This window comes from Nicotiana sylvestris, chromosome 7 (genome assembly GCF_000393655.2).
Source record: "Nicotiana sylvestris chromosome 7, ASM39365v2, whole genome shotgun sequence".
Classification (NCBI taxonomy): Eukaryota; Viridiplantae; Streptophyta; class Magnoliopsida; order Solanales; family Solanaceae; genus Nicotiana; species Nicotiana sylvestris.
In genome coordinates this window covers 152,770,920-152,796,618 of record NC_091063.1, presented here as the reverse complement: position 1 = coordinate 152,796,618, position 25,699 = coordinate 152,770,920, and the positions used below count along the sequence as shown (strand labels likewise).

Sequence of the window (25,699 nt, the reverse complement as noted above, 5' to 3'; positions counted from 1 at the left end):
GCCCTTCCCCACATATAATCAATCTTAGCCCTAGTTTGTTTGTTTGTTTCAATGCTCTTTACTTTTTTATTATCAGAAAAGAAAGATGGGTTACGGTAGTGTGTTGTTGCTGTTGGAAAATCTTGAGCGGATGCTGAATGAAGTGAAATTTTTAGAGGGAACGGTGGAGGAGTTCAAGTCGGAACTGTTGCAAACCAAAGGGTTGGTGAAAGATGCTAAAGTGGGTGACGAGAGGGTTATTGAAATTGTGGATGAATTCCGAAAAATCCTTGTTGAAACTGAAGATGTAATCGATACTTACGCTGTTGATGTCGGAGGATCATCAGGTATCTTAAAATGCGTAAATTGTATCTCTACTGTATATGGCCGCCGGAAGTTGGAGTCCCAACTGGTGTTTATCATGGAGCAGATCCATTATTTCAATGAAAAGTTGGCAAATTGCTGCAGTGTTAGGCAGGCCCTGATCCCAGTGAGCAATCATACTGATTCCAATTGCAGTGATTACCGTTTTGCTTACCCGTTTAACAAGGATGTTCTTGTTGGCTTGGAAGAAAAGAAAAGGACGCTGCAATCCCTTTTCCAGTATGGATTTAAGGAATCCCCAGTTATCGCTATTTGCGGTATGGGAGGGATCGGCAAAACAACTCTTGCATGGGCGATGTACGATGAGCTATTTTTTTTTGGCCAAAGATTTGATGCTTTCGCTTACATTGTTCTGCCCCATGATTTCCATATCGATATGGATTTCCTCTTGCGCGATATCCTTACACGGCTTAACCGCTCGAGTAAAAAACAACAAGTGTTAGAGTGCAAAGGTCGAATAGAGTTAGCCCATAAAGTTTACGAGTCTCTAGAGTCAAATAAATGCTTCCTTGTTCTGGAGGATATGTGGTCAATGGATGCTTGGGTTAACCTGAGTGCATATTTACCAACTGCCAAATCGGCTAGTAGAATACTGGTCACCACTCGTAATGGAGATGTGGCAAAGAGCATTGCTGAGAAGGGGGTCTCTTTTGAGATGAAGAGATTATCTGCCGATGAATGTTGGGAGGTCCTTTTGAAGAGACAGCCTTCCTTCCTAAATTTTTTTAAAGCCAACCAAGTTTTGGAAGAAATCGCCAAGGCTGTGGTCAGCAAGTGCTTTGGCTTACCATTAGCAGTTGTCTGTGCTGGTAGCGTCTTGGCCAGGGAGCACTCCGTTGCTCATTGGAAGTCTGTGCTTCAAAATTTTGACTCATATCTATACCTCGAGAAAGATACCTTAGTATTTTCCAAGATACCAAAGACCTTGCTCTTGACCTACCATTACTTGCCCTACCATTTGCAGAGTTGCTTTCTTTATTTGGGCCTATTCCCAAAAGGAGTAGACATAGAAGCAGAAAAGTTATTCAATCTCTGGGTAGCTGAGGGCTTTGTAGCATCAGAAAATGGAGAAAGTGAAACAACATTGATTGACAGAGCAGAGCATTATCTGTATCAATTGGTAGCCAGAAACTTGATTTGCATGCAAGAAGAGGAGGGCATGGAGAGAGTAGTTCGAAATTGCCCTATTAATGACCTGCTGCGGGAGCACTGCTTATTGAAGGGAAAGGAAGAGAACGTTTTTGAAGTGCTTCATCTAGCATATGGACCGCGAAAGGATTCTTATGGTACAACAAGAAGACTTTCCGTGTTCCTTGACGAGTGTGAAGCTGGAAATGATGTTTGCTTGCAGCAGAAAGTATCCAGTAAAGTTCGATCTCTCTTATTTCTGAATCCTTACCCAAATCGACATGCTTTATCGTGGCCTCGATCCTTTAGTCTCAAGAATTTCAGATTGCTTAGAGTCTTGGACTTCGAGGATATTAGATTTCAGGGGAAAGGGCTTCCTGAAGGAATTGAAAAACTTACTAATCTGAAATACCTAAGTCTAAGAAACTGTTATGTGAAGGAGTTGCCATCATTTATTGGCGAATTGTCAAACTTGCGGACTCTTGATTTACGGGTAAATGATGTGATGACCATACCTAATGTCTTGTGGAAGCTGAAAAAACTTAGGCATCTGTACCTTCCATATTCTTTTCAAGTCTGCGGAGTTGATAAATTGCGATTGGAGAGTATGTTACTGGAGACTCTGAAGAATTATCGTTCGTATTATTGTGATGCCAAAGATCTCTTCAACCTGCACAATCTTTGCAATCTTCGCTACCTGGGAGCATCAGTTACAGAGATGCGACTTCATATTATTGTGATGCCAAAGATCTCCTCAAACTGCACAATCTTCGCTACCTGGGAGCATCAGTTACAGAGAGGCAAGGGCGGCTCTAGGGTAAGGCAGGTGAAGCCCTTGCCGTAGTGCTACGAGCCAAGGTAGCCTTCACTAGCTATACGTGCATAATATGGCTATCAATTGAAGACTACATGTAATGAGTCTATAGTTATAATAAGTGATAGATTAAAGGTATTTAGGTCTTGTTAGCTGTATACCCTCCCTAGTATAAATAGCACTTAAGGCTTTCATTTTAAGGTTAGACTATTTTATTAAGTGATTGCTTCTGATGGTTTGAGTTTGAGCTGGTTTTCTGGGTGTGGAAAAGAGGGAGAAAATAAGAAGGAAAAAGGTAGCCCGTTGAGGATTTGATTTGTTCGTCAAAGTTCCTATTTTTAGTAGGTGTAAAAACTTAATAGTTTATCCACACCATATAAATACGGGTACTTTTATTTTTGAGTTTTTAAAAATGTTATACTAATGCCAAATAAATTTGGTATGTTTCGATTTTCATTTTATACTTTAAGATTAAACTAATTTAGAATTATGTTTCGATTTTCATTTTATACTTTAAGATTAAACTAATTTAGAATAATAATTCAAGTTTGTAATCATGCGCCATCAAACTGTGATTTTTCAGATTTAATGATTAAATCCAGTAAGAAATCAAAATAATCTAAAAGAGGACGATGACGACATCATCAACAACAACAACCCAGTATAATCCCACTTAGTGGGGTCTGGGGAGGGTAGTGTGTACGCAGACCTTACCCCTACCCTGGGGTAGAGTGGCTGTTTCCAAATAAACCCCCGGCATCCTTCCCTCCAAGAACTTCCCACCTTGTTCTTGGGGAGACTCGAACTCACAACCTCTCGGTTGGAATTGGGGGTTGCTTACCATCGGAGCAACCCCTCACTGTTGTTGTTGTTGTTGTTGTTGTTGTTGTTGTTGTTGTTGTTGTTGTTGTTGTTGGTGGTGGTGGTGGTATATCTCACTGTTATTTTGGCTAGGGTAGATGAGTAAACGTGGAATATAAAGTACTCGTGTTCTTGCTATGGTTACTTTATGTTTGGGGAACAACGTTTAGTCTGTCCTATTGAGATAAAAAATAAAAAATTCTTCGCTGGATTACTGTGCTTTCAGTATCGTCATGCTTGCTGAATTTGTCGCATTAATAATTGGAATTGGAGCTTTGACATACCTGCACTCTGCTATCATTTAGGAATATTCTTCTTTGTCTTTGCACCCTATGCTCATCGCTCCGTCCTTTTCTGTTGACACAATCTCCTTTTATGTAAATATGATAATTCCAAAGACTAAGACAGTGGTTTGTCTTCTTTCTTTGCTTGATTGTTTTTGTAGTATTTTATGCATTTCTCGTATTATTTTAGAACTTAAAAGCTGACGGTTATATGTTAGATAGGTATCCTTTCTGAAACTGACTTATTTATCTCTCTTGTTCAGGTACAGTCATGAAACAAATTTTGCAGCTTGGTTGCTAGACTAGGAGTAGTGAAAGAAGAGGACTATCAATCTCTAGTGTCAAGGGTTTTTGTCATGTACTTGGAGGTGATGCAGAAGTTGCAATTAACATATAGCCTACAGCCTGCTGGGTCCCATGGAGTTTGGGGACTAGATGATTATCATTTTTTACCTTATATATTAGGGTCATCAGAGTTGATTGATCACAAGTACATGAAACCAAAGTCTATTCATACCGATGATATCTTGCATAAGGTCAGGGTCTGTTTGCAGAGTATTCTCCAATGTTGATGACATTAGTGGTGTCCCCAACTGGAACAAGGTTAACAGTGGCTTGCTTAAGATATACAAGGTCGAGGTGTTGAAGAAGGTCCCAACCATGCAGCATTTTCTCTTTGGCTCCATTATCAAATGGTATAAGTTGTTCTCACCATCTTTTATAAGCTTTCATAGATATGTGTGCATTTAGCAGAAGTATATCTATTTTGCATGATGATTTTCCTATTGCGGTTTGTTAGTCCTTGAATTGGTCAAACCTTCTTCAATTAGAGAGAGATAATTACCTCACACGATCTTGTCATGTCTTACTTGCACTAGTTGGTAGTAACACTATTGGGAGCCTCTAGTACTCATGAAAGATAACCGGTCACTCTTTGTCATAGTGGTTGAGGGAGTTTCCTCCACAACACTAGGTCAAGAGTTAAAGGCTGGTAAAGTCGCAAACAAAAAAAATTACTCGTGAAAGAAAATGATAGAAAGTTTGCATTTGGTGAAGTTTTAGGATAGAGTCATTCCTTTGGCACTTGGAAGGCTACATTTGTCATAGACCGGCATGCAATCCATACTGTTGCTGAATATTCAGCCCTCGACTAACTGAAAAAGGTGACTGATTGGCTGAATCATTGAAGCTGTTAATATGAAAGAAAATCTGTGCTGAAGGAGTTATAGATGCTTGATAGTTGTTTGAAACTTGAAAGAAGCAATGCAGGAAAAGATTCAATGGGCATGATGACAGTGACAAACCTTGGAACAAAGGGAGGAAGCCTTATTCGTGTCTTCTAGTCCCTTCGATCCAAGGGTCATTCTTAAAAAACAGTAGACAACCTATTGGGTGTAACCGTGTATCAAAATTGGTACTTTGACAAGGGGAATAGCCTAGTGGACAGGGCCATCCACCTCAATCATGGGCTTGGAGGTTCGAGTCACCAAGGAAGCAAAGTGAGAAAAAACAACTCTTTGGCTCCTGGGTGTTGAGGGATTTACCATAAACCAAAAAGAAAAACGGAGTATCGAGATGGTACATTTGGACTCCATGACCATATCATAGTCTACTTAGAAGACGCTGGTTGAGCCATTCTCATTTTTGTAGATTTTCTGTCACCAACTTAGTGTGACGTTATTGTAATGGTACTTGACATTCAAACAAATGATTCCGTTGTTAGCTAGAGTATCTTACCGATTATACAACTGAAATATCAAAAGTTTCACTTCGTTCCGTAGAATCCTCAAATTTCCTGTCAATAGGACCCTGGAGTTAAACAAGATAGCGCTAATCTTGATACACACTACAGCAAAAATGAATTTTACCGACTATTATTTAGCGGCAATAAACTTATTGCCGATATAGTATTCCTAAAATTGAGATATTAGCGGTAGATCGATATTTACCGGGAAAAGGTGCTCTTTTAGCGGCAATGAATGGAATGGCCACCAAATTCAATAATTAAATGCAATTTTCATTATTTCATCTTTCCCACCCATTTTTTTTCACAACTATCACCCATTACCTCCAAATATTTTCCCTGTAAATGGAATGGATTCAATTAAAGAAAAATCTTAGACAGAAGAAATAAGCAAAAGGGATTTTATCTCTCTCAGTCACTCCGCTGCCAATCCCATCTTTCTCCATCATCTCCGACCACCATCCCAAGGTAACCCAACTCATCTCTCTCACTATCTCAGTCACACACGCACAAAATCTTAATCTCTCCCTCTTTCCCTCTCTCTACTTCTTTTATATTATGGGTTGATGAGATAAGATTTGATGGAGTATGTAAAGATTCATGGAGAAGGGAATCGAAATACACTTTAGAGGATTTTATGGTTGATGAGATATGAAAAAGTTTCTAGGTTAATGAGCTAATGTGACATTTTGTTTTCTAGAAAATTTATTTTTATAAAGGTCTAATTTTTTAGGCTTGATGGGTTCCAAAATTTAGAGAAAGGAGATGAATCTGGAATCATGAAGGGTGTTTCAAATGATGTTTTCCATTAATTCGATAAAATGAATTAAAATAAAAGGTAATTTAGAGATAAAGCTTTCGAAACAATAGGTTTCCTGAATTCTAAGGTTCTATGGTAAGTTAAGATATCTAATTTTAATTTGCAAGGTAACCTGATTACAGATTTCGTAAACAGCAGAGATTTGAAGGCATTAGTCACAAGGTCTAGTATGAAAATGTATTAGTTTACTAAAATCAGGGAATTGCAACTTTTGTTCATATTTTAAATTTTTTCATGAATTTGCTCAGCAGAGGATGGTGGATATTTTATCCGACATGTTTCAAATTAGAACACCTTGACTAATGCTCTTGGAACATCTCTAGTCACTATGACCCGGTAAATAACTTGAATATTGTATCACCCAAAATCATGTATTGATGTTAGCATCTCTAATAGAATTAAAATTCACAATGCAGGTTTTGTTTTGTCGGTTACAGTGCCTTCTTTTATAATTGCGTCTGGGTACCATACATTTAATTACTTCAAAATATTTTCTTCTAACTTTGTAATCTTAAAAGGCTTTCGGCTTCTATTCTGTAGAGTGATAACTAATTTTGTGGCTCATGTTTTCTTTCCATAGTAATGACTTCTTGTTGCTCTTTCTCAATGAGACAACATCATATTCATCTGGGCAATTCTAAAGGTAACCACTTAAATTTTTAATATTTGCTGCTTGGCTTTTTTATCGTATAAGAATTACATTTTCCCCTTAACCTCTTTGTTATGGTGGCCTATTTTTTCTTCATAATATTTCTTAGGCAAAGAGAATGCTTGAAAGTTGCAGAGCTAAGAAAGATGTTTCTTTTTATTGAAAAGGTAAGTCATCAACAAAGTAATTAATCCCTCATTTTCTACATAATTTTTGAGGCTAACTCGATTATGCTTGTAATCTAATTATGCACAAGTTAGCAAGGAAAATCATATTTTAGAGACATGATGTGGTTGGGAAAGTTTAATTTACGACTCTTATTTTATTCTTGGTGGCGAGCCTCAGCTTTTGGGGAGGGCTTCTAGTATTGGAGCATTTATAAAACGCGGGGAGGAGTCAGGGTACATCAAGATTTCCTTGAGAGGGGAAACCAAGGAGGAACAGTTAACTATCAGGCGGAAAATAGATACACGGAACAAATCTGAGTGGATTTTTAATGGTAAAGAATTCTTTATCTATAATGAGTGCTTCAATTAGAAAGTTGTTTAACTTGCTATTTTTGTGATGATGGGCAACTCGAATGGTACAACTCTTTCTGATTTGCTTTACTCTTTTTATGTCATAATATGTTATAGATTAAGGTTATAAGTGGATGGCTTCTTGCATTTATCCATACGAGTGAAAATGAAGGCTTCTATTTCCTGGAACTTTCTCATTCTTTTCAACATGGATGATGCATATTTTCCGACCCTTAAATTCTTTTTATCTTTTGATTGTCAGATTTCAAATTTAGGAGCTTGGGCGTATTCACGTGCTATCCTTTTCAACTCTCTTTTTTCTATCCCAATTTCCTCTTTCCTTTGCCTTCTTTCCTTAGAAGGCTAAGATTCCTACCAGAACTGTTCTCTGTAGAAGTTAGGCTAATTATTAATATTCTTCTTTTGTGTAATTAGGTTCAAATCTCTTTCAGTCTGTTATGCTTCAAGTTTATGAATTTGGAGTTTTTCTTGCTTCTGCTTAGAGTATCAATGGCTTTTATATAGTTCAAAGCTTTGGCAGTAGTTTAGGAACGAGATTGGAAGGTTGTTATTTCTGTGTTGGTGGTACTTTAGGGAGGAGATCATAAGCTGTCACTTTGATGTTGCTTCATTGCATTTCACCATATTTCTTTAATCAAATATTCCAAGGACGCTATTTAGATTAGCACAACAGTGAAACCGTTTTAATTCTTTGTTTTCTATACTAGCAGATCTCTTCCTAGTTCTGTCAATATTTTTTATTATCATCTTAAGAATTTCATGTTCCTCAACTGGAAAATCCGACATATGATTGGTTGAAGTTCTTTGAATCGTAAGTAGGTTCTTTATTCTACTCTCTGTAATGCCATGTCTCTCTTTGGGCGGATAAACACTTTTGGGGATTAGATAAGGATGTCGTTAATTAGTTGAAAAGAAAATGTAAATTAACATGACTAACTGACGTTTCTTTCATTGTTGATCACCTTACTATCTGGTTGTTTTTATCCTGCTTTTATATGGCTTCTTGGTACTGTGCCTTCTCGTCTATATTTTCATTAATGTGGTGCTTATGTTTTCCTAAGCCGAGGGTCTATTAGAAATAGCCTCTCTATCCTCACAAGGTAGAGGTAAGTTCTGCGTATACACTATCCTCCCCAGACCCCACGGTGTGGGATATTACTGGATATTATATTGTTGTTGTTGTTTTATTCTAGGTATGGCTCCATACTCTCTAAACTTGACTAAGAGAAATGCTAGATAATTTTATTATCTAGAATAATTAGATTTGTTACAATGTTCAGTATTAAACTTGGTTGTACCTTAGTGTTTGTTTCGCATCTCAATTTTTGTTGTCAAATAGTTGTCTCTATTATTTCTAAAAGGTGCTTATCTGCTATTGTTCTGCTCGATTTTCCCAAATGCATCTAGTGGTCAGCTGATTTACATGATTAAGCTTGTGCTAAGTTGATCTTTAACTATAGTGATAAAATTGAGTTGTCTGATACATTTATGGTTTTATGTGCGTCATTGAAAAGAAGAATTGAAAAGGTTGGTTATGACTAGAGGAACAACGATATCCCATGAAATAAAGCTGCGCATTTTGGACGATTGCTTTGGAAAATGGAAAACGATAGGTTATTTATAGAAGAGGAGTGTAGAGAGTTGAATTTAACAGAGCAATTCAGTTTTTAAAAGTTCATTGTGGGAACTGAATGGAAATGTGCGTGACGGATATTTTTATGTTATATCTGGAGCTTATGAGTACAGTGTGGTGTGGCCTCTAACAAAAGCTAAGTTCTGTTATTTTTTTCTCGATACTGAACTAGCAGTGAGTTTATCTATTTTATTATCTACATGCTGATGGCGATTTCTTATTAGCTGCATCAGATTCGCATGCTCTTGCACGTAGTGATAAGTACATTTTCTTTGTCCAGTATGCCTTCTCAATCTAGACGTCATTCGACCTCAAATAAATCATATGGGCAAGTTAAATTGACATGGTTGTGATACTTTTTCATATTATATGCAGTGTCAGTGGGATATTGCTTTGCCAGGTATATTTTCTGATTCTTAGCTCGGTGGTACTATCTTCCTGGTTATGTTGTTATTATTCTATTGTCGCCTTTCATCTTTTTGTGCCGAGGGTCTATGGGAAACATCTTCTCTACCCTAGGGTAGGGGTAAGATCTGCGTACACACTACCCTCCACAGACCTCATTTGTGGGATTATACTCGGTTGTTATTGTTGTTGTTGTCACTTGATTTCATCTTTTAACATACTTCTATTGTTATTTCAGGTCATATACTAATGATGTCCAAAAATTTAGCATTTGGAATATTTCAATACGTTGAAGAGCTACGGAAATTGTTTGTGGACTTTTGTATCTATTATTTTATTATTGTAGGCATTCAATAGGATTAGTTGTAATGACATTAGTTATCTAATTCAAAAAATATAATTTTATCTTTTATGTCGTTGATACATTCATAATATCGATTAAGACTTGCTTTATTGCCTAGATTTAACAAAATATTATGTTCTTGTTAATTATTCTATTTCCCAATTCAAAGAAAGTTTTAATTACAGTAATAAGGTTGTTAAATTGTACCTTTCATCTGCCGCTAAAAGGGTCATATTTTTCTATAATATAATTGGATTTATCAATAATAAAAATGAACGTATTGCAAACTAAATCATTACCCAGATGAATTTAGCAGCCATTATAATAGTTGCTAAAGTATGTAATTTTTAGCAGCAATTTAATTTAATTTATCGGTAATAAAACTAGGCGCTAAAAGAGCAAACTTTGCAATTCTGAAAATGGATTTAGCAGCCATCATAACGGCCGCAAATAATTACCGTTAAAGCTAATAGGTTTTAGCGGCAATAAGTTATATCTTTTACCAGCATTTGTAAGAATGGCTACTAAAGCCTTTGCCGACCCCGGATTCAGCGGCTAAAGACCAATGACCGGCAAATGATATAGCGACAATTAGTATTGCCGCTAATGACCTTTTTTATTGCCGCTAATGTCCCTTTTTGTTGTAGTGACAATGATGTTATGTCTCGGAACTAATAAACAAAATGAAAAGGAAAAGACGAATGTTCTATAAGTATTTAAAATGCATTAGAAGCCATAATACTTAGTCTAAGTTACTGAATGATTCTGATAATTGGACAGCAAAACACCTCTTGATTATCCTAAGCTGACTGAACTAAACACATCTCTTCTTATTAACAAAAAATAAGAATCTTTACATTTGTACCTTCTTGGCTGACGTTTTATCCTCTGTCCTGCATCCAATGTCGTTGGAGAAACCAAATGTTGACAGAATAAAATAAATCGGGCCATAACAAGAAATCTTGCTTGCTTTCTCCAGAAAAGAAGACAAGAAATCTTGATTTTTTAACCCTTTCAGGCCAACCGGATCAATCTCTTTTGTGATCTGTTCAGTCAAAGATTGGAAGAAATAGTTGCCACACTGAAAGTTGTAGAAAACTTTGTTATTGATGAGCAAGCTGGTTTAAGGATTAGCTTAAAAAACGAACCAGAATAAGAGGTTTCAATTACAGATGAAGCTATTAATGCGCTCATTTCTGACATTTGATCTTCTTTTTACGGTCATGACTGACCCCTAGACTTTTAGCTCTTTGCGATACTCATTGAAAGTTCTCTCTCCAACTACGTCCTTTAATCATTAAACTCCAAGCTGGTTTCTTCATATATGAGTGCTACATTGGGATGTTGATGGCGTTATGGCGCATGTTTCCTTGATGCATGGCTTTCCTAATTGATCTTGATTTTTCCTAAGGCTTTTACTTATGGTTAGTACTCTGTCAAATTAGAATTTTCTTACAGGAAAGAAACAAAAAATGGGTTCTTGAATTGATGTCCAAAATGTAGACCAGTACAAGCTGGTCCAACTGCTTAGATCATCATTCAATGGTTTATCCAGGTCTGTTTACAAGTAAAAAATAATACAGCTCCAGAAGCATCTTAAAGTTTTTCAAATTTTTGAAAGCTTGTTGAACTGCTGGATCTTGAACTTATTGCGATTAGAGATGACACACCCAACCCCCAAAAACTTGACTCCTCTCTGTGCATATCAAAATTATTTTACCTTTACTTATCCAAAAAACCTCCTAGGGTAGGGGTAAGGTCTGCATACACATTACCCTCCCCAGACCCCACTTGTGGGAACTTACTCGGTTTGTTGTTATTGTTGTTGTTATCCAAAAGAATTCTGCATCAGAATTATTTCACCAGTGATATCCATCACTTCAAAGAGATACTTATATCACCTCCCTAAAATAACCTAGTGTCTTGCATTAGAAGAAGGGGGAAAATACAACGCAGCTAATGCAAGAAAATGACTTTTAATCTAAACAGATAAAGGGGAAGGGAGGTGTTTGGTTTGATATGGTACGATTATCATGTCAGATTTGGATAGACATGTGTTTAAGACCGTAGTTTGAAACATGGATTTCTAATAGTTAATAGGTAAAATGTCACATCAAGATCAAGATAATATAAACTAGTTTAAATGATTTAAATGCTTAGAGAATGAAAGCGTGAAAGAATTACTAAAGTTGGAGAGGTGAAAAGGAAAGCATGTCTAATAATGTGGTAGCATAGAACCTGAAACTTTACAACAAAGAAAGTGAACTGAAAGACCCAAAAATATTGAAGAAATTATTAAAGGGAAACAAACAGATCGTAGGGTGGGCGTCGGTCCGGGAGGTTCGGTTTATTTGGTTTTTGGTTTATGATTTTAATAATCAAAACCAAATCGTAATAACTTCGGTTCAATTCGGTTTATTCATGTTTTGTTCGGTTTTAATAGATTCGGTTTTCGGTTTCAAGCCATGACAAGAATGGTAACCAAACAACGAAAATAGATTTCTTATTGGCAGAAAAATTCAAAAGAAATAATAAATCCCATCAAATACACGAAAAAGAAAGAATCTTTATGCAAGAAAAATCATTCTACTTTCTAAAAACAGAAAGAAAAGAGTATTATGCCCAACCCTATATAAGGTACCTTAATTATCATGACTGAATAAAAAAACTTCATGTCTGAATAAGATACTTTAATTTCTATTATGCCTCTGTTGCATTTTTTTTTGTTTTGGAAATGGCCCCTGTTTGCATATTTATGGGTTAATTGACTCCGAGAGGCATCATAAAGTAATTACCTTATTTGCATTAATATGTGATGTTCTGGTACCCAAGATTGTGCAGGCTATGTCTCTCCTTTAAAACTTAGTTTTGAAATACTACTGTAATACTGTTGGATGAGCTTTTGTCAGTAATGCATTATTAGTTTATTGCTTCTGAAGCTCTTGCTTCATTTGCTTTGTTGCAACTGACAACACTTTCATGTTAGTTAAAATTATCGGGCTTGCTTGGAGTCTTGGACTGCACACCACTAAGATATTAGCTGCGGTTACTCGCTATCACTAAACTTCGATTTTTCGGTTTAACCGAAACCGAACCCTTAAAACCGATAACCAAACTGAACACCTACTGAGTAAATCGGAAAACCGAGACCAAATAAACCGAAATATTCGATTACGCTGGTTTTTCGGTTCGGTCGGTATTACGCCCATCCCATCGCAACACACATGTGATAGTGGTTCCATTAGCTCCAATACCAATTGGATGGGGTTGGTAGCCCAAAACTTTTAAGTTTCTGATGTAGTTATGAGAATGGGGGTTTCAATTTCTTACCTAAATTTAGTCTTTGATGTGGGGACCTTGGGATCAATCCCTCAGTGGCTGGTGCTTTCTAAATTTCTAAAAAGTTGGCCAGAATATGAAATGAGTATTGAGCTGTCCAAAAATTATTGCTTATGACCACTTTTCCCAGTCCATCCCAGGGGAAGCTTTTGATTCTTCTGAAATAGGACAGCTGCTCAGAACATGCAGCCAGCCATTTCTTAGCTTTTGAGAGGTTTTCATCTTCTTATTCCCATGAGAGATGCACTTGTAAGATTTGCACCACTTGTCTGAAGTGAGACAAACAACAAACATATTGAACTTTGTACTTCCTTTGTTCCAATTATGTGGCATTATTTCATTATTAGTTCGTTTGAAAGAGAATGTCACCTTTCTATATTTGGAAACAGTTAATTTTAAGTATTTCATTTCATCCTTAAGGACATGCTTTTATAGCCACACAGATATTATGGCATGTTTAAGAGGAACTCGAAGGCCAAGGTGGGGATAAGAGGTTGTTTAGGTTAGCCAAGGCGCGAGAAAGGAAGGCGCGTGACTTGGACCAAGTGAAGTGCATCAAGGACGAAGAAGGTAGAGTTTTGTTGGATGAGGGGCTTGTCCGTCGGAGATGGCATACCTGTTTCCATAGTCTCTTGAACGGGGAGGGGGACATGAGCATTGTACTGGGTGATTTGGAACTCTCCGGGAGTCGCTGTGACTTTGGGTATTGTAGGAGGATTAGAGTTGATGAAGTTGAGGGGGCTATGCGTAAGATGAGAATAGGCAAAGCGACCAGGCCGGATGAAATTCTGGTGGAGTTTTGGAAGAGTGCGGGCAAGGCAAGCTTGGAGTGGCTCACTAGGTTATTTAATGTCATTTTTAGAACAAAGAAGATGCCCGAAGAGTGGAGGTCGAGCACGATGGTTCCTGTATACAAGAACAAGGGTGATATCCAAAATTGCAATAACTATCGGGGTATCAAGCTGTTTAGCCATACTATGAAAGTTTGGGAGAGAGTGGTAGAGCTAAGGGTGAGAAGGAATGTGTCTATTTCTGAGAACAAGTTTGGGTTTATGTCGGAGTGTTCGACTACAGAAGCCATCCACATTGTCAGGAGATTGATGGAGTAGTATAGGGAGAGAAAGAAGGACTTGTATATAGTATTCATCGACTTAGAAAAGGCGTACGATAAAGTTCCGAGGGAGGTTTTGTGGAGATGTTTGGAGGCTAGAGGTGTACATGTTGCCTACGTTAGGTTGATTAAGGACATGTATGATGGAGTAAAGACCCGAGTGAGGACGGTGGGTGGGGACTCGGACCATTTTCTAGTTATGATGGGGTTGCATCAGGGGTCGGCTCTCAGTCCTTTTTTGTTTGCTTTGGTGATAGATGGACGTACTAACATGCCACATCCAAGGGGAGGTGCCATGGTGTATGCTATTTGCAGATGATATTGTATTGATCGACGAGACGCGAGACGATGTGAACACGCAATTAGAGATATGGAGGCAGAATCTGGAATCTAAAGGTTTCAAGTTGAGCAGGACCAAGACAGAATACTTGGAGTGTAAGTTCAGTGGCGAGACTCAAGGAGGGGAAGAGGAGGTGAGGGTGGACTCGCAGGTCATCCCTAGGAGAGGGCGTTTTAAGTACCTTGAGTCTATTATTCAGGGGGATAGGGAGATTGATTAAGATGTCACACATCGTATTGGGGCGGGATGGATGAAATAGAGACTAGATTCTGGTGTTTTGTGTGACAAGAAGGTGCCACCGAAACTTAAGGGTAAATGCTACAGAGTGGTGGTCGGACCAACGGTGTTGTATGAAGCTGAGTGTTGGCCAGTCAAGATCGCTCATGTCCAGAAGATGAAGGTAGTAGAGTTGAGGATGTTGAGATGAATGTGCGGGCATACCCGGTTAGATAGGATTAGAAATGAGGTATCGTGACAAGGTGGGTGTGGCTCCTACTGAGGACAAGATGCGGGAAGCACGACTTAGGTGGTTTGGTCATGTGAGGAGGAGGAGCACAGACTCCCCGGTGAGGAGGTGTGAGAGGTTGACATTGGAGGGCCTACGGAGAGGTAGAGGTAGGCCTAAGAAGAGGTGATTAGGCAAGACATGACGCAACTTCGGCTGACGGAGGACATGCCCTCGATAGAAAGGTATAAAGGTCGAGGATTAGGGTAGTAGAGTAGGTAGTCTAGAGTGTTCATAACAATAGTATTGACACTCAGTCTCGCTTTCTGTTGATAGTAGATCTTTGAGGCATTTTCAAAGCCTACTTTTTCTCCACAAACGTATAGTACAAAAACTTGGGACCCACAATTTAGTGAACAAAGGAAATTTTGGTGAATGTTCGACAGATGCATAGTATATCTAAACGTGGGACCCATCTGAACACATATTTACCCAAGGCTTCTCACATATGCAAAGTACAAAATGTCACACCACTGTTCCTTGAAAGTTGCATCCGTTTATAAGCACATAATACAAATACTTCAACCAAATCTAAGGTTTTCTAAATCAAGTATAATTGGCAGCTCATTTATTTCAAGCACATAAATTGAATTTGAATTCAATTAAATATATAAGTTTTATGCAATTAGGAGATAACTAATTGGTGAGTTTGAATAGCAAATATGTTATATCAATAGTTAAGCTTGAATAAATAAAATTGACAAGTTAAAACGTAGCAAAATAAATTCACTAAATAAAAGAATGTAGCAGACTAAATTCATTAAATAAAGAATAATTTTTATATAAAAATATATGCTAGGTTTGAGTTCAACCTATGTCAATAAGTTAATAATTAATATTTATATTCATCTAAAACTTTAAACATTATAAATTCATGAAAGAAAGTAAATACAATACTATAACATTTTGCAATTTAAGTTGTTTGTAATGCTTTCAAATAGTAGTACAATTATTTGGGCGCCAACTCTTTCAATACGAAGGAATATACATACCATTTTTATAATATTATGTAAATAAAATTTATTGTAGAATTTTACATTAATTTTGCAACTTTAAAATTAGCTTCTAATTTAAATTTTAGATATTATTTCTAACTTATTAACCCTTATATTGTCATAAGTTTATTTATTTTTAAATACTAGCATTCAAGCTAATTACTAATATAGCTATTAACTTAATTTATATTTGCTATTTACCCTAAATAATGGACCAAATCACTAGAGTATATATTATGGGAAAAATCGACAATTTACAACATTTTAATTTAGTTAATTCTTGAGTTGCAAGTGATATGTCTATTTGCATTACTACCATTTGAAACTGACTCTATCCCGCGAAAATAAAAAATGATGGAAACTTTTGTTAATATTTCGTCGAAAAATATTTTTTACACTCACTTATTATTTATTAATTTTTTTTTGATATCATACGTGAAATTTAAATATAATAATTATATCTAAAAGTTTAGTTAAAATAATTGAATTGGATGATATATAGTGTTCAATCTCGAGAAAATTGACTCATTAAGGATATTCAAGTAGTAGATAATTAATAACTAAGCAGTTAAATATTTGAAAATTTCCCTTAATACTTGAGAATATTGATTAAAAATTAAAATTATTTACATGTATATTCTATGAAATTACCAGTTAAAATATTACTATAATATTAGAATATTCTTCTTTCATAACAGTTTTAATTGCAATATTGGGACCGTGCGACAGCACTAGCTTTACTTCCGCTAGTATAGAATAGCACAGAAGCAGCTCTCCCCTTTCCGGCAGAGGGTAATTTGGTATTTGTAGTGCTCCTATATTAGGAAAATTACTGTTATGTCCCTGCACTAGCTGATTTGTATTGTTCATGGAAAGACTATTTACTTAATTTGGCACTCCACTGCCACCGTTTAATTTTGCTCTACTTTACCATAATACCGTAATTTTGTTCTGCTTCACCCTCTTGCTTTCTGCAAAATTCGCCCATCTTCTCCTTCTTCGTCGCTTAACCCTCGTGATTTTTATGGTGCTTTTTGCTTTCTTAAACTGAATATCAATTTCTGGAATATAAAGTGATATTTTAACAGGAGATTGAGTTTTTCGCAGATTCACATTTTTTTGATGAAGTAAGATAATATCATTGAAAGGGCACATGGAAGATGCCAAATTACAAGAACATAAATTTTGTTAGCTCCCGTACAAAAGATAAAAAACATTGTAGACTCCAGTACAAGAGTACCTATGCTTAGAACCAGGGAGCTAACAAAATCCAAAAAAGTGTCAACGCTATTAAGAGGGGAAAGAAAGTTCCAACTGAACAAACTAACTAAACATCTAGCTTTTAGGGAATGTGTTGGAGTTGATATTCCATCAAAACATCTGCCATTTCTTTCCTTCCAAACAATCCAAAATATGACTGCTGGGATCATTCTCCATATTCTTTTGATGGCTTTGTCAACTCTCCAAAAAATTCAGCTAATGTAGGCTTCCTTGATGGTGTGAGGCATGATCCAAGTTATACCAAAAATGGATAGGAAGAAGTTTCAAATATCAGCAGTGACTAGGCAATGAAGAAACAGATGGTTAACACTTTCTGATCTCTGTTGGCACATATACCATATGTTGACTAAAGTAATGCTCCTTCTACTAAGATTGTCCTATGTTAAAACAGCTTCATTGAGGGCAGTCCATGTGATGCATGCTACTTTGAGTGGCATTCTGGTCCTCCAGACATGTTTCCAGGGCCAGTCCTTTAGTATTCCATTATGTGAGTAGATAAGGTTGTAGCCCTCTTTGACTGTGTACTTTCCTTCTTTTGAATTCCCCCAGATGATTATGTCTGGTTGTTGATCTTCCGTGATGAAATCTCCCAGTGTGGCTAAGAGAGCAAGTAAGTTATTGATTTCCCAATCCGGAAGATTTCTTCTAGACACTGGATTATAAATGTTGTTCTCTTTGTTTTGAGCAATATTTAAGTCCTGGTTGCAGGCTATTAGGAATAGACCTGGGTATGAATCCTTTAGTGTTGTATTACCAAGCCATATGTCTTTCCAGAATTTCACATGAACACCACTACCAACTTTGAAAGATGTATTCTGAAAGAAATCATTTTGAAAGCTGTTGATGTGTTTCCATAAACCCACTCCATGAGGTGCTGGACTTTTCTTGGGGATCCAGTGATTCTAAATTCCATATTTGGCGTCAATAATCTCCTTCCAGTAAACTGCTTCAGTTTGTCCATACCTCCATAGCCATTTCATTAGCATACATTTGTTGTGAAGCCTAAGATTCCCGATACCCAATCCCCCATAAGACTTTGGATGAGTTACTTTTGCCCACCTAACAAGTGAAAATTTGTGAGTCTCACTGTTTCCTTCAATAAAAACCTTCTTATTAGTCGGTCTAGTTGTTTCAGGACTGAGCTTGGCATAGGAAACAAAGACATGTAATAAGTTGGTATGTTATCAAGGACACTACTGATCAGTGTGAGTCTGCCCCCCGTCGAGAGATATTGCATTTGCTAAGTTGCTAATCTCTTTTCAACTTTTTCAATGACTCCATTCCAAATTCCAGTGGATTTGAATTTGGCTCTCGGGGGAGTCCTAGATAAGTTGTGGGGAAGGAGCCAGTTTTGCAGCTAAGTATTTAAGCTAATTCCTTCAAATTTTGAACCTCATTCACTGGATGAATAATACTTTTAAGCATATTGATGTGTAGCCCAGACAATGCTTCAAAAATAAGTAAGATGAGGTTGAGATTGATTACTTGTGACCTTTCTGCACCACAGAAGATCAATGTGTCATCTGCTTATAATAGGTGTGATACATTGGCTGAATTTGCAGGATTATTCCCAACCTGAAAACCTTGTATCCATTGAAGCTCCTTTGTCATTCCTAGCATCTGCAAGAGACCCTCAATTGCCAATGTAAAGAGAAAAGGAGAGAGTGCATCTCCTGAGGCCTTTTTGAGGAGAAAAGAAACCTACAGGACTTTTATTAACCAACATGGAATATTTCATAGTTGATATGCAGAATTTTATCCACCTTATCCACCTATCTCCAAATCCCATCTTCTTTAAGATGTTGATGAGATATGCCCAACTCAATTGATCAAAAGCTTTTTCAATGTCTAATTTGCACAACAAACCTGTTTCACCACTTTTGATTCTCCAATCCAAGACCTCATTGGCAATCAGGGAGGCATCTGTGATCTACTTGATTTTATTAAAAGCACTTTGTTGCCCCGAGATCAACTTGGCAATGACCTTCTTTAATCTTTCAGCTAAAATTTTTTTAGCTATCTTGTAAACACTCCCTATTAAACCGATAGGTCTATAGTCCCTTAATTCTATTGCTCCTTTCTTTTTGGGGATAAGAGCAATAAATGCAACATTGTACGATTTGACCATATGACAGCTATGATAGAAGTGATTGAGAGCCTCCATGATATCTGTTTTAATGAAGTCCCATGCCTTTTGAAAGAAGGCCATAGTGAACCCATCGGGGCATGGTGCTTTATCAGGAGCACAAGACTTTAAGGTTGCCAAGACTTCTGATTCCTCAAAAGGTGATTCTAGATCAACACATTCATCTGCAGATAATGAGGGTAACCCTCAAACTCTGTTGTAGGTCTCCAGCATTCCATCTCCTTGTACAAAGCTTGATAATAATCCAGTATTTCCTGTTTGATCTGCTCCTTATCTTCAACTAGACTAGATTTTCTCCCACCTTGAGCCTATCAATGCAATTATTCCTCCTTTGAGATTAGCAATTTTTTGAAAATACTTTGTGTTTTTGTCTCCCTCCTTTAGCCATAAGCATCTAGATTTTTGTCTCCAAGAGACTTCTTCAGCTAGTGCAATCTGTTGAAGTTCCAATTTGAGATTGAAAGTCCTCAGCTTTTCCTCTGGATAATGTATCCTATGTTCAGCCACTTGATCCAAGAGTCTTAACTCATCAAGTACCTTGTTCCTCCTGTCTTCCAACATGCCATTCACCTCTCTTTTCCAGGTTGTCAAGTCCTTTTTTAAGGTTCTCAACTTCTGGATGAGAATATAGTCTGGAAAGCCAATGATTGTATAAGATTACCACCATTCCTTTATCATGTCCATAAACCCTTCAGTTTGTAGCCACATATTTTCAAACTTGAAGTAAGATGGTGTCGGTTCCCAGTCTCCACTTTCTAGGAGGATTGGTTTTTGGTCTAAAATTACCCTGGGCATTGCTAGCTGCTTCACTGCTTTAAATGAATCACCCCATTAAGTTGAATGCAAAAATCTATCAATTTCTGGATGCTTGTGTAAAGTTCTCCCCTCTTGATCATGTGTATTGAGATCCATTAAGAGGAGGATCAATCAAGCCTAGCTCCGATATAAAATTTGAGAAGTCAATCATTTCCCTAGATTTTCTAGAGCAATCAAGTCTTTCACTTTCATATCTGTATGCGTTGAAATATCCGCCGATTACCCATTGGTCTGACCATAAACTACTAATTGTTGCCAATTCATGCCAAAATTCCTTCCTTTCTGGGTTGGTATGAGGACCATATACCTCTGTGTAAGACCATATGAAATCTTCAGTTAAACTCTCAAATCTGCAGGTTATTGAGAAGTCTCTTGATTGAGTATCAACACAATGCCACAACCTTCTATTCCACATAATAATGACCCCGCCTTTACTTCCCCAAGCCTTGAGTTCTTCCCATGATACCCATCTGTTGCCCCATATTTGCCTGGACAGAGATTATTTCCAATCCTCAACTTCAGTTTCCTGAATACAAAGGATGTCTACTCTCCATTTACGAATCAGAGACTCCAAAGTACTTCTATTATTCTTGTCATTTAGGCCTTGCACATTCCAGCTTAGGATTTTGACCTTCATGCAGAATGAGATTGGTGAGACCTGCCCCTAACCTTTCCGCCACTGCCTTCTTGAAGACCCCAAGCCAGTTTCTTAAGTTCTGCTTCCCCTTTATTCTTCCCTTTTTTTGGGCTTGCTACTGCCTTAGCCTGTTGTTGTTGTCGAAGCAGTAGGTGAGCCTTTCTTCTCTCCTCCATCCTTAAAATGATACCCAAGATGTCATGTTTGAATCCTGCCGCATTTACACCAAAAGCTTTGCAAACTTTTACCAATGCAATTTTGGCCCACCTTGATGTTTATACCTCTGTTAGTTTCTCCATCATTTGCATGGTAAGATCTAGTCGATCATGCCATGGGAGAGGAAGAAAGTTATTGAAAGACTGTGTGGAGAAGTCTGATTCTGAGTCACTTACCTTAGCTGATTCTGAGAGTAAAAATAATTGCGAAGTAGGTGGCTCAACTTTATCATTTGCATCGAATTAGGTGTGAGATGTTTCACCCATTGCTTCTTTGGTCATGTGAGTGAAAACTTGGATCTCCTCAGACAGAGGGTCGAAATAATTTTTAATCTGTCATATGACCCTTTAGAAGACATGGGTCATTATTATTCCTTAGCACCTTGCATGTATTACAATTGTTGGGCCTTTTAAAATGTTTCTTCTGCTTTGGCCCACTTGAATAGTACCCATTATAAATGCTCAGTGTTTTGGCTTTATGGGTCTTAATATTTGTAGTTACAAGTAGTAGTTGTAACTGGGCCTTTTAATTTGCAGCTGGCCCCTTCACATGTAAAATCCCAAGCTGATTTTTAAAATTGAAGTTGGTCCCTACATTAGACATATCCTTGCTGACCTGCACAAGATTCGAGATCTCAGAGCCCACATGGTCCTCTGTTACCTCTTCTGCTGGCCGCACTGCTACAGAGGGTAATGTGTTTGAACTGTTGGGTATTGGAGTTGGTTGGTTCTCCGCTATTATCGAGATTTCTAATCTCAAACCTCCCCAATCTATTCCAACCTTCACCGGAAGTTGCTTGCCGGAGTTCCTGATGTAAATTCGAGCCCAGAAAAAATGCTTTCTGCTCTTTGTATCTGCATCTATTCCAACATAGCCACCACACTGATCTCCAATTTGTTTAAAGATTTCGAATGTCCAAGCATGGATGGGGATCCCAAAAGTTTTCACCCATAAAACTTCCGGGCAGCTATCAACAGAAATAGTTCCATAATACGGCGTCCACCGTTGTAAATGTAGATGTCGACCGCTCCAGAACCAATTCCCTGTACTGATTCTAACAGCCTCCTGTCTCGATGGGTACTCGAACAGGAAACGATTGTGGTCTATGGGAGTAACTTTAAGTCCTGCACTGATTTTCCATCTGCCAAGGAACCAATTCTGAATGATTTCTGTGCTTGGGCTATTGTTGAATGGGTCGTTGAAAGTTCCAAACAGACATCTAGAGAGTGGGTGTTTAACTTATTCAACCTTTGTAGATGGGGGGATCGGAATGTCTGGCCAACTCTCAATCTTTGCATCTTTGAAGTAGCTCCTAAGTAATGGAGATGGTGGTCGTACAGGACCATTACTACTGTGGCTTCCTAAAAGTCGGAGGATTTTTTCAGCAATATCAACCCAACCACTATTATAATCTGCTTCCGGAATAATCACCGCTGATTTTTTGCTTCCTTGCCACACTTCTATTCTTACAAATCTGCCATGGATATTATAATTCTGATAGACTCTGTGAAGATATTGTTGTTGTTTCCTCTCCCATCTTCTGTAAAGATCTCCTCTCCCCTTGATGCTTGCTTCAAAGCGTCACATACCCATCGTAAATTATTCTCGTCGATACTAATTTTGCTAGTAAAACGACTGCTTCTTTCAATGAGTGAATACCACCTAATCTGAGCATCCCCAATGTTAATGAGTTCAAAGGATTTTTCCTCTGAAATGAAAAAGTATGTTCCCCCATAGAAAAATCCAATATTGCCTGAAGCAGGCCTTACTAGAAAATTTCAAAAGGATAGAGAAAGAAAGGCCACATTTTCCAAGTCAACTATGTTTTCATCATTTTCGCAGATTAACATTTGCTCCGCTAAGATAATCACATGGTTGAAAGGTTAGTTATACTGTTCTATTTCTTCTCCTTCTTGTGGGTGACTCTAATTATTTTGTTTCAGGGTATTTGTTGGTTTGTTGTTTGTGAAACTGAAAGAAGAGCTTGAAAAGAAACTAGGGTTTGGGCCGATAATCTGACAATTTTCCATCTTTGTTTGTATTTGAATGTTTTTTCATTTTTTAATTGGAGATTTCAAAATGGATGGGCCTCTAATTTTCTCGTATTTGAGCCACAATTCTAATATGCTTCTGATTTATTTCACTTTGTTTCTCTGTGTTTACATGGATAGAAGGGAAGATGTTTTCTTCAGCTCACTTCATCTTAATAATGTCTAAGGAATCATTTTGGTTGGCAAAAATAGAGCTATACAGTACTTAAGCCTATACTGGGAGAGACATTTATAAATCTCACTAATTATTAGAAAAGAAACATGTCTAATTTTTTTGATTATGTGGTCCTGAATGACCAGGTTTATCTCCCTACATTTCTCTGTAGGCCACTCTCCTCTTTATGCCTATCAATTTAACTTAAGTTTTACTAAATCTGACCATATCTTCAATATTATCTTCTAGCTAAAAAACTTGAAATGACACTCTTTCGTTTTTTGTTTTGCTTTAATTTTTAATGTTATTTCATGATTTCAATGTAATCATCCTTCTTTTTTCCAATTTCCATGCTTTTTCCTTCTCAAATCATTCTTCTTTTTCTTGGAATAAGAATCAGAAATAGCTAGATCGTCAAAGATTAAGGATCATTCTAGGACTTTGATGTTGTCTTGACTCCGGAAAAAAATGATTCAATGCGAGATGTGCCAAGATGAAGAATTGGATTCCAATTTGGAGACTTCATGAAACGAGGATCCGAGTAGATTAGCTAAGGCAAATGTGAGTTCAACAATTTCTCATTCAGATCTTTCTATCAATCATGCCACGAAAGTTTGTTGTATTCCTGAAGCCAAAATAGTATTAGCCAAAATAGAAGTATCCTCTGAGGCCTACATATATATATATATATATATATATATATATATATATATATATATATATATATATATATATATATATATATATATATATAAATTTTGTCCTCAAAACACCTAGAACCAGTCATTTTTTATTAGATTATAGTTTATAATGTTGAAAATTGATTTTAACTTAAGCGATCAAACCATTCTATGTAAATACAGGTGTGTCAACTAACAATAAGCACTCTTTCATGAGAGTTCTCTGATTAGGTCAGTCAGTACCAACTTTCGGTCAACTCTAAGTCATTTAGTTGTTGTCTAATAGCTCATCTGAATAACGTGATGGCACTTGGTGTTTACTTGCATTGTCATCTTTGTTTTATTGAAAAGCTTGAATCTTTTAATTACGCCTATATTTGAAATTATAAGTTTATTGCAATGCCATTATTTAAATGGGACTCTTAATCATATCTTTACCTCATGAGTAAATCATCAGGGTAAGAAAACACCGGAGTAAATTTAGGCTTTTACATTAAAATCACAATTTCAAATAGGTCATATTTTAACAGCAATCTTTAAAAAACTTTAGCATATTTTTTTGTCAGACTACATAGTCTCATATATTTCTTTGTGTTATCAGTAGTAAAACTTCAACAACACTGCTCAATGTTATCTAAGCCATCTTCTATTACCATGGATTATCAATATTCCGGTCTATTCTTACATTCTTCTTTGATTTGTTCTCCTTTAGCTGATACATTAAGACAACGTACGACTTTTGACTTTTGGTGCAGGTATTCTCTTATAATTTTGTTGTTCAAGGAAGATTATCTTGGTGATGCAGTTTGCTTCTCTGGCATCCAATTTCCCGCCTCCTCTTTTGTTTTCCTCTCCGTTTTTATGGAGATCTCTTGTTGTTATTAGGCACTTGAACGTCTTTAACATGTACAATCAAATAGTACATCTATCGATTAGATCATACACAAGGGATTACAAAGAAAAGAACACGTGAAGGAGTATGAGTGTATGTTTATTGTGCTACTGGTGTCAATATTATGGTTCAGCTAACGACAACCAATTAATTTCTTTCCCCATTTATAACTTCTGATATATGCTTGGAATTTTAGTTTCTAATATACTTTAGAAATTTGAGTGTAACTCTTTGTAAGGTACCAGGCTGCGCTTAGAAGGTGTTTTGTTGTGGCTTGCGATGGGCATACATAACATAGAGGTAAATTGGTTATGGTGCATGATGGCTAGAGCAGCTATATAGAAGATAGGCAAAGCACGTGCAACTATGGTCTATCACATATGGAAGGCCAAATGAATCTCTATGGTTGCAAAAAGTACCAAAACCATAGAAGATAATGGAACTGATCAAGTTCAAGTGTAAATATGGATGCGTTGATTTTATAAAGAGAGGAAAACATAGCAATGGGACAAGCTGGATAGAAGTCTTGTACAAATAGGCAAAGTATAGTAGTATAGATTCAAAATGTATAGATGAATGAAGGGGAGGGGACATGCAGATTCATAGGATGGGATTGACTGGCTGGGTTCTGTTATGGAATTTTGATGACTATTTGATGGCCGTAAATGTATTTGTTTCGTGGTGACTAATAGAGTTGTTAGCGGAAATGTAAAAGAAAGAACACAAGATTTAACGTGGTTCGGATCAAAATAGTCTTACGTCCACCAGAGAACAGTTGCCTTTTTATTATTAACAAAGGAATGGGAGAGTTTCCAATTACACTTAAGAGAATTTCTCTCTTAACTCTCTACTCACTACACTGTATTGTATTATTTTTGGGATGGTTTCTACAAATGAAGGAGTGCATCTATTTATAGAGGTAAAGACCTCCTCTTGATGTCTTGGATTACATC

General features: G+C 37.0%; 2 protein-coding genes across 10 annotated transcripts; both read left to right on the top strand.

Annotated features, from left to right (window-relative positions):
- Positions 1-24,738, top strand: LOC104246728 (probable disease resistance protein RXW24L). 9 transcript variants are annotated; one of them, XR_011400971.1, is made up of 7 exons: positions 1-2,349; positions 3,714-4,145; positions 6,595-6,657; positions 6,773-6,830; positions 7,009-7,162; positions 9,211-9,235; positions 9,479-9,652. XR_011400971.1 is itself a non-coding variant. In XM_009802607.2 (2 exons), exon 1 carries the CDS (start codon positions 86-88, stop codon positions 2,333-2,335), a length of 2,250 nt encoding a protein of 749 aa, XP_009800909.1. In that variant the 5' UTR covers positions 1-85; the 3' UTR covers positions 2,336-2,349; positions 3,714-6,502. The 9 variants fall into 9 exon arrangements, 1 of the variants encoding a protein (XP_009800909.1); XR_011400970.1 differs by having other exon boundaries at positions 9,116-9,235; XR_011400969.1 differs by lacking the exon at positions 9,211-9,235.
- On the top strand, positions 3,970-14,031 carry LOC138873971 (uncharacterized). Its single transcript, XM_070152467.1, has 4 exons — positions 3,970-4,145; positions 6,773-6,830; positions 9,211-9,235; positions 13,385-14,031. Exons 1-4 carry the CDS (start codon positions 3,970-3,972, stop codon positions 14,029-14,031), a joined length of 906 nt encoding a protein of 301 aa, XP_070008568.1.
- Positions 24,739-25,699: the final 961 nt, after the last annotated feature.